This window comes from Crocuta crocuta, unplaced genomic scaffold (genome assembly GCF_008692635.1).
Source record: "Crocuta crocuta isolate KB4526 unplaced genomic scaffold, BGI_CrCroc_1.0 scaffold229, whole genome shotgun sequence".
Taxonomy (NCBI): domain Eukaryota; kingdom Metazoa; phylum Chordata; class Mammalia; order Carnivora; family Hyaenidae; genus Crocuta; species Crocuta crocuta.
In genome coordinates, this window is record NW_027536464.1 from 2,209,688 (window position 1) to 2,227,982 (window position 18,295).

At 40.8% G+C, this 18,295-nt stretch overlaps 1 protein-coding gene across 2 annotated transcripts in view; it reads left to right on the forward strand.

The window, feature by feature from the left end:
• Positions 1 to 18,295, forward strand: part of XRCC5 (X-ray repair cross complementing 5) — an 87,022-nt gene that overhangs the window by 61,014 nt on the left and 7,713 nt on the right. Inside the window, exons 17-19 of one of the 2 annotated variants that reach the window (XM_077748551.1) lie at positions 9,765 to 9,874; positions 12,245 to 12,341; positions 13,745 to 13,812. In XM_077748551.1, the coding sequence (XP_077604677.1) occupies positions 9,765 to 9,874; positions 12,245 to 12,341; positions 13,745 to 13,812 (275 nt within the window). Of the gene's footprint in view, positions 1 to 9,764; positions 9,875 to 12,244; positions 12,342 to 13,744; positions 13,813 to 18,295 lie in introns of those variants that run through there. The other variant, XR_013331207.1, reaches the window with a different exon arrangement.

Consider the following 18,295-nt stretch of genomic DNA (forward strand, 5'->3'; position numbering starts at 1 on the left):
CATAGTACTGCAAGTGAGGGGGTGAGAAGTTCAATTCTTGATAGGCTCTAAAAGTAGAATGGCCGGTTTTACTGGCCGTTTCAATATAGGGTGTGAGAGAAAGAAGCAAGTCAAGGATGACTCCCAAGCTTTTGGCCTGAGCACCTGGAAGAAATTGGGATTTACCGAGAAGGGAAATACATGCTACGTTGCATATGCAGGTCTGGACCTCAGAAAAGAGGCCTGGGGTGTAAGTCTGAATCTGGGAGAAGTCACCTAGAGATATTCTCTGAAGGCATGAGGCTGGATGAGTTCCCTGAGCGGGGGAGGGGTGTGGTGTCCAGGGCACAGGTGGAAGGGGTCACTTTGATGCACAAATAGTTCATCGAAGGCAATAGGACACAAGGCACAGTGTGGGTACAGATGCAGGTGGGTGATCAATTTGAGGAAGAATTCATAGACTAATTTGGCAGAACCTGAGCCATAAAAGTCCAGACAGGAGAGAGCCCAAGGAAAGGCACCTCAAGTGATGCAGCAGCCTAAGTACATCCTGGTGCTGTGGGTTCTGATAGAACTTTCCCCAGAAATAAGGGTTTTTGATGCTCTTGTTGTTTTTCCTCTTGAGTTTACTATTGGTGAGCATTTCTGACCATTTTGTACCCGTTTCTAATTCTCTTCTAATTTCTAATCATTTTCTGGATCTGTCTCTCCTTTCCATCCTAACTACCAGCATCCTGATTCAGGCTTTCATTACTTCATCATTGAACAGTTATAGCATCCTATATTAATTATCCTCAGAGTTGTTCTTATTCAGCTCCTCCCATTTGTTGGTACAGATTTAGCTTCTGTTGTTTTGGTTTTTTTTTAATTTTATCTTTAAGTAATCTTTACATCCAACATGGAGTTCAGACTTAAACCCTGAGATCAAGAGTTGCACGCTCCACTAACTAGGTCAGCCAGGCACCCCCAGATTTAGCTTCTTATGAAAGCACAAGATTCGATTAAGTGTCAGCCCTTTTTAATCATTCCTCATGTCGTTAAAAGTAGTCCCACATTTCAGGGCTTTCCACAGCCTGGTTCCACTCTGCCATCCCAGACCCATCTTCTATAGGTCCCCTTTATGAACTCTGTCCTCAAACAGTATTCCTGTTAGTATGCTGGTGACATTGGTTTTCCTGCCTCTGTATATTTGCTCATGATATTCCTTCCACAAAGAATGTCCATTCTTTTTTGTCACTCCCAGATGCTATTTATTTTAAAGAGATGCCTATGATTTAAGAGCCAGTATATCCTGGGATACCAGTGCCCAGGAGTAGTTTTATTATAATATGACACATCATCAAAAGTGCCGCTGCTAGTCTACCATCAGTGGAACAGATAACCTCCATCTATTTTCTGTTCTCTGAGTACTGCTGACTATGTAATTTTTGTGTCTCTATTGTTGACTTTAACGAAGTAGTGCTTGGGAATAATAACAGTTTGAATTTTTGATTTACAGCATAAGTGATTCTCAGAATTCTTTGGACCAATTCATAAGTCTTAGCCCCATCAAAGAAGAACTTAAGAAAAATAGTATCTGTATATTTTCAGCTGTGGAGCATTACACAGCTTTCTTCACAAAATCAGAAAAGAGAGGGGGAAAAATGAAAGAAAAACAAAGGATCTGAGAGGCCCTTAAGGAAAGATAACATATAAACAAAGGGTGTTGTCATTTATCAGTTTTTAAGAAGATAAAACCACATGAAATACCATTGTTTTAAAATTTTTGGCCCCTGGTATTACCTTTTAAGAGTAACTCAAATTCTTGAGGCGTCGTAAAACACCAGGAGTCATCCCCTTCCATTGTCCACAAAAGCACGTTCAAGCAGTGGCTGCTGCTTCTCTCCTTTCTGAGGAGTCGGACTCACCACTCACTGTATCTCTTCAACTGATACATGAATTTCAATTCCATTCAATTACCAACTTTTAATTGGATCCCATTGCCAGATTGGTCTCCTGTTCCAGAGTGTTTCCTCTCGGCTGCACTGTTACTATGGCTACTTGGTTCCTTCCACTTATTTCCTGCATTAGGGTGATGACATTCACTCTGGTACGAAACTAGACAGACACTGTAAAATTGCGACAGCACCAAACACCATTGTCCTGCATTCTGCCTCCCTCCTACTGCCCATCTGGATGTCTGCGTGGTAAGGTTATCAATTCTTCTCTATCCCTTTTATTTTAGTAAGCATCACCAAGTTTTAGAGTTCTAGAACTTTAGAAAATTGTGGAGATCTTCTTTCTCTGCCTTTTCCACTTCCTAGCCCTACCCCTAATACACACATCCAAGCATATGGCATACATGTTGCATCAGGGAACCAAGGAAATCACTTCATTTGATGAAAAAGTCTTCCTTTAGCTTCTGTCCTATGTTAGCATCATGTCCCAGCTTTGGACTCTAACTGCACTCCATTCTGGGATTGACAAAATGAGTTACACTAAAAAGTGGACATTCTTTGGTCTTCAGCAAACTTCTGTATGCCCTGTAAATTTGTAAATATTAACTGATAATCTCCAGGTTTTGTGGGATATGTTCAGTGAGTCTTTAATGGTTAAGTTGAATGTTGTTAATAAAAAATATAAAAAATATAAAGTGGCACNACCCTCCCCCACTCGTACACTCTTTGTCTCTTGAAAATAAATAAACATTAAAATTTTTTTAATAAATAAATAATATAAAGACCATAAAATGCCATGGAACCCCCTTTCCTTTGACCAGGAATCTAAAAAATTTTGCAGCTGTCTTGGGAACAGACCTGGTCTTACACCCAAGTTATTTAAGATGAGAAATATTATGCGTCCAGGATGAAAAAGATTTGTCATAATGATCTCTTACATAAAGCGAGCTTAGCACCAGTGGTCTTGCTGGATGCCATTTTTCTAGTTTCTCATTAGCTCACACCATCAGTTTTTTTTCTAGAGAGAGCTAAGTAAGACCAAGAGATCTTCAGTGTCATTCTTCCCATGGCTATAAAGTAGGACTCAGAGTTAGCTCAAATAAAAACAAAAATAAAATGAGAGAGATCTCCTAGTCTGCAGGAATGGATTCTGACAATAAAGACTTTGCATTTACTCTGCTCCTTGTGCCTGGGGTTTTAATTTAACACATCAATGAAAAGGCAGCATTTAAAGCGGGGGGAACACCCAGCAGGACTTACTTTTATTAGTGCAATTTGTAAGAAATTACTGCATTTAATGAGAAAATCGTTAAGCATGAAAAAATGGGCTGTGACTGAACTTGTGGAGCTTAAATGGTGAGGTTTTAATTGAGTTTTTTAGTTATTGGTAAGAAAATAATAATAAAAAAGAAACCTGCCAAGGCTTTATCTATACTGTTGAGGTGGTCAGCATTTTATATACCTTTGTTCAATTTCTTGTGCCACTGGTCATGCGTAATCCTGTGGCCCTGGTGGTCTCTGTGTCGGGTCCACGGGCCGTTTCTGTTCTTAAAAGGGAGCAGGCAACTCTGTCTGCTCAGTGAGGAATTCTGGGGCAGACAGTCTGGCAGAACAGCTTCTAAGATGGGGAAGGGCAAGGAAGAGGCCAAGAGAAGTACAGAGCTGCGTCTACTCCACAGCCCAGCTGCTTAAAGATAAGACATCTTAGGGGTGCCTGGGTGGCTCAGTCGTTTAAGCATCTGACTCTTCATTTTGGCTCAAGTCATGATCTCCCAATTCGTGGGATCGAGCCTTGCATCCAGCTTGCACGGTTTAGCACAGAGCCTGCTTGAGATTCTCTCTCCCTCTCTCTCTCTCTCTCTGCCCCTCCCCCAGCAAAAATAAATGAACATTAAAAAAAAAAAAAGACATCTGAAAGTCCCTTTCAAGTTCATAAGGCTTATTCTTTTTTCCTAGTTTTCAGGTTCTTTTATTGCCACCCAGTGATCTCATTTTCCCCAGCAAAAATATTTCATTAGGGCACCTGGGTGACTCAGTCGGTTGAGTGTCCAACTCTTGACTTCAGCTCCAGTCATGATCCCAGGATCATTGGATCGAGGTCATGATCCCAGAGTCATAGGATCGAGCCCCGTGTTGGGCTCCATGCTAACTGAGCAGGGAGCCTGTTTGAGATTCTCTCCCTTTGTCTCTATGCCTCCCTCTCTCTTTCAGTCTCTCAAAAAAATAAATAAAGACCACAAAATTAAAGACAGGAATGCCAGACCTACCAGGCCAAGGAGCATAAACATTCAGAGCAAATTCTGCCTGGGGTCTTAGATTCAGTCTCTTTTAGACATAAAAGCAGAAACGACATTTAAGAAATAAATCAGCATAAGGGCACCTGGGTGGCTGGGACGGTTAAGCGTCCGACTTCGGCTCAGGTCATGATCTCACGGTTCATGGGTTCGAGCCCCGCGTCGGGCTCTGTGCTGACTGCCATCTCAGAGCCTGGAGCCTGTTTCGGATTCTGTATCTCCCTCTCTCTCTCTGACCCTCCCCTGCTCATGCTCTCTCTCAGAAACAAGTAGAACATTAAAAAAAAATTTTTTTTAAAGAAATAAATCAGCGTATCTTTTGTCATTTAAAGGAAAAATGTCTAGGATTCCCTTTTTTGTACTTAAATTTTCAGAATGACTTCTGTGAAAAGACAAAATCCCCACGGGGAGGGTTCATCACCACTGGGTCCTCTGATTTGTCATTACAAGCCACACAACTATTTGGCAGCTCTTTGCTGTGTTTTACCGTGTTAAACCTGAGGTACAAGGAAATGTATGTAGCTCTAAAGATGTTTTAAGTAGAAGTGAAAATCTCTTTGTGTGTGTGTGTATGTAATATTTTTGTAGAAGTATGCTTTAAATATATATATATAATTGATAGGTAAAAGCTTTGAATATACTTAGAAACCTTTTCAATAACTTTTTTTTTTAATTTTGTATTTTTTTCTGAGAGAGAGAGACAGACAGCATGAGCAGGGGAGGGTCAGAGAGACAGGGAGATACAGAATCTAAAGCAGGCTCCAGGCTCTGAGCTAGCTGTCAGCACAGAGCCAAACGCATGTGGTCATAGCACCACTCGCAGCTGGCTTTACTGCTTTTTGTCACCTGTGTTACAGTTGCCGGCCTTAAATTTCCTTTGTTAAATATTCAGTGATTTCTGTTCTTCTTGTTGGACCCTCGTGGACAGACACATAGCCTCTACCCACAATGACCAATCCATATCCTATAGTAAAGAGACAAGAGGAAGCCTGTTGGTGATGTGTTTCTGTTTCAGTTACCTGTATTAAAAGATGGACTCCTTTTCTTATCGAGCAAATGTTTCTTGTAAGTTTCTGGCTTAAAATGGTGATTGTATTTATGTGTGGATTTAATTGACAACAGACTGAACTACTTGCTTTGAGTTTTATTTGCTAATAGGTATCATTCTTTTATTCTCTTAATTACTGACCATATACTTATTTAAGTGCTTAATTTTTATCACTTTTTAAATTTGTTTTATAAGGACTCCACTGTCATTGATTGTGTAAATCTGTTCTCAGCATTTAAAAATAAATTAACTGCTGGCTTCTGTAAAATGTGCACCCTTTCAATAAGTAGAATTCACATGAGGCATTGAGATAGGAAGGATTGAATTGAGAAACATCCTGAATGATGCCTGGGTTGAGCAAAATCGTTTGAGATGGTTTTACAGTCCTTTATATATAATGTGTGACAGATGAGTGAACCTACTGCTTTTTTAGCTCTGTCCGATGAAGGGGAAAAAACCCACAATAAATGACTTTCTTTTACTCTGTTGGAAACATCTTTACAGAGAACAGAGGTAGTAAGCAGATGTCAAGCCAGGGGCCAACAAACATGTGGCCCTGGGTGTTTGGGCCTATGTCACTGTACATTAAGAAAGGAGGTGATTCAATATTGGGGATTTGGGGTCATGTTGAATATTTTCTATGGAGAGGGAGAACATACATTTCAGATTAACCAAAAAAAAAAAAAAACCAACCCTGATTCTTTTCCCCTGTATGTAGCACTTTTGCAATCTGGATTGCATTTTTAATATAATGAAGTATTATTGAGATGAATTTTGTGGATCATCAGTCTGTACTTATGTAAGATGCTGGGTTAATATATATGCCCATATTTAAACCCCAAAATCTAGAACATTTTGATTTTGAGTACTCCTTGAAATAAATGACGACCCTGGCCTAAGATGGATGGCCCTTTCAATGGCAGCCATCCTTTATATTAGCTACTAATGAGTATTATTGAATCTCTGACTAATTCTGAAAAGCATTTTGGTGAATTAAATTGGGACTCCGATTTACAGAGTATGAAGACTGAGAGGCCGTTCCATACTCTGTAATTGATGTAAAAGCAGAGAAGAGCACCCTGATGATCTGCGTTTGCCTCATGTGGGGTGGAGAGCACGGAAGCTTCTAAAGTGTCATCCAGCCAAAGTAGAATATTATTTTTGTCAGCAACCTCTGCATTTTATTAAAAACGGGAGGAAAATGTGGAGTGCCGCCACACTTTAGAAGGGAAGTCTCTTGTCCAGTGTTGTCCACATCCTGTTCTCATACTCAGTATATTAAAGCATCATCCAGCACAGCTATTTGCTGATGTTGAATGGTTCATTCTAGTCCCTGAGCCACAAAATGGTCTGGAGAGAAGGACAGAATTCGGAATCTTGGGCCAGATGCACAGGCCATGTAACTGGTTATACCTAGAAGGGCAAAAGCTGATTCTTCATATTCACTGGATTTATTGCAAATTTGGATATGTTTATCTCCCTGTGTTCCTGAAGTTCCTGGAGGAAAAGACAGAACAGTTTAACATGTAAGTAAGAAAACTCAATCCAGATAGGCCCACAGATCCATTAAGAACTTCAGTCTTGAATAGAAACTAGGTGTTGAGACTGCTACTTCCTTTTCTTTATGTCCCTTCTTTCCTGTATCGTTACTGCAAATGGATTGTTGGCTTTTGCTTTATTTTAGTCTCTTGAACATTTTTCTCTATAAGACGGCAACTCTGTGTGTATGTGTTCCAACTTATGTCAAGATAAAATGGGTCAGGAAGCTGTGTTTTTTGCAAAGCAGTTCAGTCCGTATTTAGTTGATACATGGACTCCCAGGTTTAAGGACTCCCTGAGCTTCAGTACCTAATCCCTTGTGCTTTTTATACTTTTTCTTGTAGTCTTTGTAGAATAGTTTGGACACAGCAGACAGCTCTCTTTAATCTGTTAGCATCTGTGGCACCGTACTCTCCTGGTTTTTGCTGTCTCCCTCACCACTCCTTAGCCCCCTTTGTCAGCTCCCTTTCCTCTCTCCAAGCTCTAAATGTGGCAGTTCCTTAAAGGCTTGGTCTTGAACCCTTCTCCTCTACACTTGCTATGGAGCCAAGCACTGTACTGCCTTAGAACCCTCACGCGTATTGTTGTCTTCTTGGACCACCTTCCCTCCAGCCTGCCCCTGGCTGATTCTTCCTCCTTTTTCTTCCCCTCCTCCTGTCTGGACTCCATGTGTTGGACAATTTGCTTTCCTTCAGACATACCCTATGCTTTCCCACCTCTCTTCATACTTTTGCTCATTCTGTTTTCTGCTATTTGATGGCCACATTCTATTTTTCATTGCCCAGCAAAAATGCCATGTTAATTCACGAAAACTTCTTTTAATCAGTCACCAAAGATTTTTAAAAATTCACATCAGCTGATATATTTCCATACCAGTCATAGTCCTCTTCACATTTACCTCCTGTTATTATTTTTCTATATGTTTTATGTCCCCTGTTAGACTGTAGAGTCCTCAAAGGCAAGGACTTTATCTTCAACTTGATTGTGTCTTCCACAGAACACACTCTAGGGTCTTACTTATAACACACATACAGTAAATATATATTAGGTTAAATTCATGAAAATAATTTCCACACCAGGCAAAGAGAAACATTAACATAATAGCTCGCTAAGGTCCCTCACTCTCATTTCAATAGAAATGAGAAACGTCGAGTCTCTGAGGATTACTACCCCTGACCTACAAAGGCCCCTATTTGTGCATAGATACGTAACTCTGAGTGAACTTTATGTCCTCCTTAGAGCAAGCAGACTGCCATAAGTGGTATAGGAACTATCAAGACACTTCTGTTACTTGCCCTTCCAAGCTGAAAAAGCAGATAACTTATGTGGCTTTGAGATTCTTGCTGGTTTTCTGCTCTGCCTACCAATCAGGGCTGTATTATGTATCTTGTTTAAAAAGACCCGTCCGAACATCCTTTTGCTCCTTTTCTTTTTCTTATGCAGTTTTATATTTATTTATTTTTTCTTACAAATAGTTTATTGTCAAGTTGGTTTCCATATAACACCCAGTGCTCATCCCCNTCCTTTTGCTCCTTTGAATTGTTGGGTATTAATCCACTGCTGTGGGATACATTGGTAAAGATTTCAGAAATTGCAGAGAAGTGTTTCTCTCACCCTCAAGTTTGTTAAGTATTTTATTATAATAGAGATCATAATCTCCTAGTTGGTGGAAGAGATGAAATGGTTACTGGGGATATTTTTCTCTTGTTGTATAATTATTATGTTAGAAAACACTTTGTCCAGTTTTTTAATCCTTTCCATATGCTGTAGGATCCTTAGGAAATAAGTTGATGGCACTGAGTTTCATGTCTTTCATAAGGCATTGAGCAGTGCTCTGGTGATTCAGTTAGTGGCCTCCAGCCTTCAGAGGCAAGCCTTGAGAGCACCTCTCAGTAGCATTGTGTACACAGGCATTCACAGCTGTAGAGTGCTCATGTGAGGCTGTGATCATGGCATCATGCAGGCTCAGAGCACCTTGACCATTGAGCATAAATTGCCAGCCTGGATGCAGGAGAGCAGTTTTGGGGCACAAGTGAGAGTGAGCCTTTATGCCATCACTGTGTACTTGGTTTGTTCTACACCAACCACCAATCATAAGAGGCAATGTGAGTCTGCTCAGTGATTTATATCCCCTGATGACTTTATGTTTCTATTTTCCTCTGCTTTTTTTTTAATATTGAAAAATATTTGTTTGTTTGTGAGGAAACCTCAAGTTGCAACCTGACAATAACATTGTTAATATATTTCTTCTTTCTGTAGAATTTATGACTTGCTTGCTGACAGTTACTTTTTATTGAGTACTCGTGGCTTGTAGACTGCTGAGCAACAGAGAGAATATTCCAGTTCGGCTGAGGGCAGAAAATGTGTAGCAGGGATTCCTCATTCTAAAGGGGTATTATTAAATTAAGATGAGGGCTAGTCTTTTCTAATTTGACCTGTTATTGGTTGAAGATGAGGCATCCCTGGCTCATTACTCTTCTCTGTCTGGTAGTGTTTGACATTTATCATGGGTAGAATTCAGGGAGGGACTAGAGGGTCTAGTTTCTATGAATATATCAGGAAAGAAACCTTGGAACTGCCCAAATGGCCCCTAAATTCTGGGTCGGGTGGGAGGTGGGGGGTAAAAAGCAACAACAATTTAAAAAAAACAATTTAGTGTTAGTACCATAAGAACATTTAGCTGTAATTCTAAACATTTTAGAAATTAAAATATATTTCTTGACACATATCATTACGTATTACCCAAACTTTCAAATATATTTGAAAGCCTATAGGCTTTCAGAATCAGCATTTTGCATCTCATCTCCCCCATCCCATCTACCTTCTCTTAAAGAAGAATAGCTTTTGTGCATACTGGCCATGAGGCCCTTGAGCCATAATACATACTTACAGGCACACAAAGCATATATTCTCTCTAACAAGTATCTCTCAAAATGAGGAAAATAAATTTATTGTCTTATGTTCCAGCAAGTCGCCAGCTAATAAATCACATCGAACAGTTTTTGGATACTAATGAAACACCATATTTTATGAAGAGCATAGACTGCATCACAGTCTTCCGGGAAGAAGCCATTCAGGTAACACTATCCTCACCTGTCTACCTCTTCCTAAACAGTTAGCCACCGTCACAGGGGAGACAGACAGCGCCCCACAAGTAAGCACAGGCCTTTGGAAATCATTGTCCTCACCGTGAATAGCAGTGTTTGCCTAGAGATGCAGAAATGATTAAGTCTTTTTACTATCACTGTCCTTTCTGAGGGGCATAAAGATGGGTGTGGTAAATGGGAGTTAGTCCCCGGAGTTAGCTTTTTATTACATTATAACCCAGGCTGCATGATTCCTATTTAGGGAACCAGGAAAATTTCCATTGTAACCTCTGGTGGCCCAGTCATTAAAGGACCAGTTAACTATTTTAAAGAAACTAATTGAAAATATATATTGGTATATTGGTATAATTATTGAGAAGGATTTTATGAGGACAGGAGTAGGGATCTGGAATGCCAGGAAAAATTAAAAACACTGCAAGTTAATTTACTTAGCACAATAGCCCACTTTTTGTGTGGGTTTTTTGTTTGTTTTATTAGGAATTTTGAAAAAACATCGTAAAAACCTTCAAGTTGCTTTTAGGATTTTATTTATTTGTTTGTTTATTGAATATAATTTATTGTCAAATTGGCTTCCGTACAACACCCAGTGCTCATCCCAACAAGTGCCCTCCTCGATGCCTATCACCCACTTTCCCCTCTCCTCCACCCCCCATCAATCCTCAGTTTGTTCTCTGTAAATAAGAGTCTCTTAGGATTTGCCTCCCTCCCTCTCTGTTTGTAACTTTTTCACCCCTTCCTTTCCCCTGTGGTCTTCTGTTAAGTTTCTCAGGATCCACATATGAGTGAAAACATATGGTATCTGTCTTTCTCTGACTGACTTATCTCACTTAGAATAATACCCTCCAGTTCCATCCATGTGCTACAAATGGCAGGTTTTCATTCTTTCTCATTGCCATGTAGTATTCCATTGTATATATAAACCACATCTTCTTTATCTGGACTCATTCTACGAAGCTAGCATTACTTTGATTCCCAAACCAGACAGAGTCCCAACAAAAAAGGAGACAGGCCAATATCTGTGACAAACATGGATGCAAAAGTTCCCAACAAGATGCTAGCAAATGGAATTCAACGCATATAAAAAGAATTATTCACCATGATCAAGTGGGATTCATTCCTGGGCTGCAGGGCTGGTTCATTCGCAAATCAATCAGTGTGATACATCACATTAATAAAAGAAAGGATAAGAACCCTACAAAACTATCAGTAGGTCCAGGATTTTATATATAAACTCTAGGCAAGAGTGAGCAAGTTTAAATTAGAAAGTGTATTTTTAAAGTAGACATAGTTACAGTGTATATTAGTTCTTATGTGGATGCTTATTAAATATTTGCTGAGTGAGTGAACAGATTAATTCCTGAATTGTTTAGGTGCTTAACAAAGAATAAGAAAATGAGAAAATTGTTAAAATTAGAAGATTCAGAAGTAGATGATCCAATGCCCTACAGATAAAAGACAAAATCTGGGCAAAGTAGAGTCAATATAAGCCTTAGGATGCCTCAGGTGGAGGAGGACCTGGAAAGATAGGAAAAGGTAGTGAAAACATTTTGCTTTTTTAGCACTGCCCCCAGCCGAGCAGAGAACCTGGTAGTGCGTCTGAGCACTGTCGTCACTACGCACCCTTGAGAGTACCAGGTCACTGGATTTCTAAAAAATAAAAGATTTTTTAAAAGCGAGGGAGAGATGGAGGAGCATGAAAAGAGACTCAGAGACATATCACCCACTCTTAATGTAGAGACCTTTTGTAACTGCAAGACTGCAAAACACATAGACACACAAAAAGAAAAAAGGTTTTATAAATGGGAAGATGTGAATACTGAGTGACTGTTTACTTCTATGCTAATTTGTTGGTATTTTTTTTAAAGAGTCCCTCTCTATATTTTAGATACTGCATACAGAAATATTTATAGTATATATGCTTGACGTTTGCTTCCAAACAACCCCAGGGTTGAAGGAGAAGGTAGGGGTATAGATGGAGCAAGGCTGGCTAAGTTGGCAGTTGTTTACGCTAGGTGATGAGTATATGAGCATTGATGACAGTCTTCTATTTTTGTTTGAATTTGTCTATATGGAAGGTTAAAAAGCAAAGTACCAGGCCACCGAAAAACCTATATGGCTCCGAGGAGTTCTATACCGTCCACAGATGGAAAGATTTCCGGTTCTCAGCGAACAAAGCTGAAATTGGAAATGCCATACCCCATTTCCCATTTCACCAAAGACGAACATGGCATATGTTTCTTATAAATATGGTGGATTCAGTATATATAGCACTTTGTCCTGGGAATGACTTGTCTCCGTGTTGGCTGCGATCTGACACCCCTCTACCCCTGTATCCGCCAGGTTTCAGAAGAGCAGTGCTTTAACAATTTCCTGAAAACCCTTCGAGAGAAAGTGGAAATTAAACAATTAAAGCATTTCTGGGACATTGTTGTACAGGGTAAGGAGTCTTTTGTCATTTTTTCCAAATATGTATACTGTTTTTTTCAAAATATAAATGTAAATCATATTGTATGATATGCTATGTGGCGACCTGATGACTTTCCATGTGGACTTGGGAAATCCTCAGGATCCAGTGAATGAAAAATCTTGCTTAATAAGCATAAATAAAAAGTGACAAGTAATAAGTCAACATGTAAGTCCCATCTTCAGCTGTTTGCGGCATGGCCCATTTCTAAGGTGGTGCCTTTCTGTTTGTTGGAAGAAACCATGTGGGCAAACACTGCCCGCTTTCTCAGGTGCTGAGACCCTTTCATCCTGTCCGTCCTGCTGGATCCACAGCACTCTCATTGACCTCACCCACATTTTGCCCTCCTGTGGCCTTTCACGAACATGTTCACAGGCTGCCCATGCCAGCAGAACTGCGGCCTTTCACGAGCATGTTCGCGGGCTGCCACGCCAGCAGACCAGCGTCTTCATGCACCACAGCCACTCCCTGACGCTAGACCCGTGCAGACTAATCTCAGAGAGAAGGCAGCACACGCTCTTTCAGTGTTAGGCCTGATGTTCGATTGCCTTCATGCACTTTGCCCATTTTTTTTTTAACCTGACTTGATTTTCTTTCAGAACCAAGTATAAGATACTATCTGTTAAAAATACCTGTTATGAAAACCATCATGTTGAAAATTATAAAACTTTCCACTTGAAGTCGGGCCCTTGGATGGGTTTCAACCTGTGTTTCTGTGCAGATTCTATAAAAGGAGTTGATATCTTTCTGTCCAGCTTCAAATGGCAGCTTCTCATCACTCAGGAACTATTTTCCTGACAGTTTGTTTTTTAGCCCTTTAGCTTCTAGACTGGGGAGCAGAAGCAATTAGAGTAGGTGGTGAATGGGGCTTACTCAGATCACTTTGGTGCCTCTGCTGCTGACCTGCTAGATGAAAGAGATTGGATTCGGTATTTATTGATTGCCTCCAGCATATTGTTTGCTGAACAGAAACTTACAGGACATACACAACGTACATATTTACTAAGAGCTGATCTCCTGTTAAGAGAATACACGTGACCTGTGCCATTTCTAGGTACAAATGGATGTTAAATGGGCTTTTCTTTCTTTTTTTTATTTAAAAAAATGTTTTAAGGTTTATTTATTTTTTATTGAATTAGAACATGAGTTGGGGAGGAACAGAGAAAGGGAGACACAGAATCCAAGGCAGGTTCCAGGCTCCAGGCTCCAAGCTGTCAGCACAGAGCCCACCGTGGGTCTAGAACTCCTGAGCCATGAAGTCATGACCTGGGCTGAAGTCAGACACTTAACTGACTGGGAGGAGGTGTGGTAGAAAGGAAGGTACGATTGGGATTGATTCTTTGCAGTTGGATTTCACTCAGTGAATTACTTTTTAGATGGAATTACTCTGATCACCAAAGATGAAGCCCCTGGAAGTTCCGTCACAGCTGAGGAAGCCAAAAAGGTACTGAGGAATAATGCCCTGTCTTTAGATGAATTATTGTAAGGATATTTTCTTGATGTGCATTCTTCCTTGAAAATTTTAAATTTTAAGGGTGACTAAATTAGGGTATCCATTCTTTATACAACCAATTGGCACATTCCTTCAACTGTGCCATGTTTGTGGCTGATATTGTAAACTTCCTCAGTTTTTCATAGACTTTAGTCATGCTTCTACAATTCACTTGAAACCACAGCTCTGTTGGCTATACAGCTCGTGAAGTCCCTAGTACATACCAAGCTTTGCCTGGACCCTGGTAAAGGCTCTGAAATCCAGGTCGCTCAGTGATTCCCACGATGGCCACTCATTAGTCACCTGGGGAACTATTATTTAAGAAACTGGAAGGGGGCCCCTGGGTGGCTCAGTCAGTTGAATGGCCAACTCTTGATTTTGGCTCAGGTCATAACCTCAGGGTTGTGAGATTGAGCCCGATGTGGGGCTCTGTGCTAAGCTTGGAGGCTGCTTAAGATTCTCTCTTGGGGCACCTGGGTTATTCAGTCAGTTGAGCATCAGACTTTGGCTCAGGTCATGATCTTGTGGTTCATGAGTTTGAGCCCCATATCAGGCCTGCTGCTGTCAGCACAGAGCCTGCTTCTGCCCTCCTCTTGCCGTCCCTCCCCCACATGTGTTCTCTGTCTCTGTCTCTCTCTCTAATATAAATATTTAAAAAAAAAAGATTCTCTCCCTCTACTGCTCATACAAAAATTCTTTCTTCAAAAGAAAATTAAAAAATAAAAATATTTTTTAAAAAAGCTAATGACCAGGCCCTACCCCCAAAGATTGTGCTAGTCTGAAATTGAGGATCCTGGGCAGGGTTTGGGGTTTTAAAGCCCCCAGGTGATTGTAGTGCATAGACAGTAGAGAAACCCTAGTATTGCAGAGTAAGACAGAGTATTCCAAAGGTGTTTTTGTTAATAAAAAGACCCCATGTATTGACACAAATAGACCAAGGTCTCCCTGTTTCTATCTGATTCAACTATGAATCAAATATATTTGGCTATTGAGTTTAGTAATCTTTCATTGTATATCAGGTTTGTTTTGTGAAATTTTTTTAAGGTTTTTCTTTTTTTTTTTTAATTTTATATTTGTGTGGGAGAGGGCATGAGTCGGGGAGAGGGAGGGAGGGAGGGAAGGAGAGAGAGAGAGGAGAGAGAATCTTAAGCAGGCTCCATGCTGAGCATGGATCCCCTGGCCTTGGGATCATGACCTGAGCCAAAATCAAAAGTCAGATGCTTAACTGACTGAGCCACCCAGGTGCCCCATGAAATTTTAATACATTTTAATAAAATTAAATAGAATATCTCACAAGTAGATGGTTCATAACATTGAACTTCAGTTGCAGTTCTGACTGATCCAGTCCTGCTGGCACAATAGCCAGCAGCTGTCAGTTACTGTGCGGGGCCCCCACCATCTGCTGGGCCCTGTGCGGGATAAGACAGCACCCTGCCCTTAAGCCGCCAGTTACAGGGTTGCAGAGGAAGGTGGTGGAGATTCAAAAGCCAACCAGCACGTGCTAAGGGAGAGCTTGGTCTGGGCTAGCAGACAGGAATCTGTTAAGGGAATGGCAGGAACAAGGCTGGAAGTTTTCATCTTATGGCTAAATTCAGGCCAAATTTAAACATGCCTTGAATTTTCAACTCAATAAAGGCATTTGGCAGAAACCATAGTATTTTTTGGGAAAGAAGTTAGAATATGTAAAAATCTGTATTAAGCACTTTGCCTGGCAAAGGCATTTTGTTAAAGAACATATATGGTCCCTGCTTTCAGGAAGTAAGATCCTGAAATTTTAGAAGCATACTCTAAAATGCCGACTTTTGTCTCAGAAGGGGCTCCACAGTGTCTGTACCCTCTTCTGCCACAGTCAGTACCGTGAATATGTCCGTACGCAAGAGTACTCCATCTAACTGCTTGGTTTTATTTCTGTTTGTTACTTTATATACAATGACATGATAATATTTCCCCCTTGAACTAGAGCGTATCATTCAGTGCTCTCCAGAGAGACCAAACCAATAGAATATATATATGGGGGTGTATGTGTGTGAGGTTTGGGGAAAGATTTATTTATTTTGAAGAATTGGCTCATGAAATTGTGGGGACTGGCAAATCTGAAATTTGTAAGGCAGGCCAGCAGGCTAGAAATTTAGGCAAGATTAATGTGTTACACTCTTGAAGCAGAATTCCTTCAGTTGATTGGATGAGACCTCCCATTATTACCAAGGGTAATCTTTACTTCAAGGCCGCTGATTATAAACGTGAATCATCTTCACAGCAACACCTAGAGTAGTGTTTCACACCGTAGCTGGGCACTGTGGCCTAACCAGGTTGACGCAAAAAATTAACCATCATTTAGTGTGAAGGCTGATCAGTCAGCTTTTGCTAAACAAGTAAAGTAAGTCAAGATAAACCATTTAATTTTCGTCATTATTACATTAAAAAAAATCTGTCATCCAGGTGACAGTTGAGTACATATTACTATTAACGAAGAAAGAAGAGAAGCACTTGATCTGAAAAAGGTAGTGTTTTCCTCTCAGTGGTGCATCTTAACCAAAGGTGTCATGGGTAAGGGAGTCCAGAATAGTAGAGAGGAAAAAAATCTAAGAAGGGATGATGTGCGTCTTACAGATTGTCTGAGCCTTATTCTGTGCTGCAAATGCAGTATCTTCTTTGGAACTTAAGGGCACAGAGTCTAACCATGGGAAATCTTAATGTCTGTTAATTAAGCTGCAGAGAGGAATTTCAGTTAATGACTAGGTATGGGGCGCTGCCCTTACATGGTTCCAATGTCAGCAGAACTGATTGCAGTTGGTTGTGAGTTAAGACAACTCTGAAAACTTCCCATCTTTTTTGTTCCCAAGGCACTCATTTTGTTTGTCAGGGGGAAAACTTAATCCTTCGTATTAAAAAAAATTTTTTTTTAAGTTTTTTAATTTATTTTCTGAGAAGAGGAGAGAGAGAGAATCCCAAGCAGGCTCTGCACTGCCAGCGTAGAGCCCTATGCAAGGCTCAAAGTCACAAATCGTGATTTCATGACCTGAGCCAAAACCAAGAGCCAGCCTCCTAACTGCCTGAGCCCCCCAGGTGCTCCTGTATTAAAGATGTTTTTAAGTGGCACCTGTTGATTGTGGGCGAGAGAATGCACGTACAGAGGGTAATAGGGAGAATCACTGAGGGAGGGTCTGGCTCAGGGGAGCTGGCTTTTTGTGGTTTCCAGGAGAGACACACTGCATCGGGTCAGGGAGGGGGAGCCTCTTCTGACCCTGCACCACAGGATTTACATCGCCTACAGAGGAAGTGTTAAGTTTGGTCACTTCCCAAGTAATCGGTTAAGGAAACTGGACTATAATCAGGTTGAAGGGCAGTCATCACTTCCATTTCAACATCCATTTCACACATCCATTTCCAAGTCCATTTCAAGTCTGCCATGGTACTTAGCATAAGTCACTTGACGTTAGAAAGCTGTCAAATTGTTACTAAATGTTGATAATGTGCAAGGGATGTCTGGTCTACATGAAAATTAAATCCTAACTTTACACTTGCACGTCTTATGGAGAGCCATTTCCCTCTGGCATATTCTCGAAAAGTGTAGATATAAGGACTCTCTGAGAAATCTAGGTAAGTCAGACCTGCTAGAGAAATAAAATTCTTCCATGACGTAAGTTTAGATAGTGTCTCTCTCTCTCTCTCTCTCTCTTTTAATGTTTATTTTTGAGAGAGATGGAGAGAGAGACAGAGCATGAGCAGGGGAGGGGCAGAGAGTGAGGAAGAAACAGAATCCGAAGCAGGCTCTGAGCTGTCAGCACAGAGCCTGGTGCGGGGCTCGAACTCACAAACCATGAGATCATGACCTGAGCCAAAGTCGAACTTTTAACTGACTGAGCCACCCAGGTGCCCCGATAGTCTCTCTCTTTTAAAGTCACTCATAGCTCTCGTTTCACTTTGAAGCCTAGACTACACACATGATCCCTCTTTCACATTTGCTTTTATTGTCACTATAATTTGCCAGTTCTTTCACTTAACTTTTTCTTTTTTTTTTTTTTAAATATTTTTATTTATTTCTAGGAGAGAGAGAGAGAGAGAGAGACAGCGTGAGCAGGTGAGGGTCAGAGAGAGAGGGAGATACAGACTCTGAAATAGGCTCCAGGCTCTGAGCTGGCAGTCAGCACAGAGCCCAACGCAGGGCTCGAACCCACGAACCGCGAGATCATGACCTAAGCGAAAGTCGGACGCTTAACTGACTAAGCCACCCAGGCGCCCCTCACTTAACTTTTTCTGTTTCTCTTTGTTACTGTCAGACGCACATTCTCATTTGATGTTTGGTAGAGCCTTCGGGTACCTCTCGTGTCCACCTCCCAAGGCGTGGTTCTGTGGTGGCTGGCGTGCTGTTTATCCCTGGCATATTCTAGGAGCTTCAGGAAGGTGTTTGCCCTGGGGCCACCAGTAGTAACAT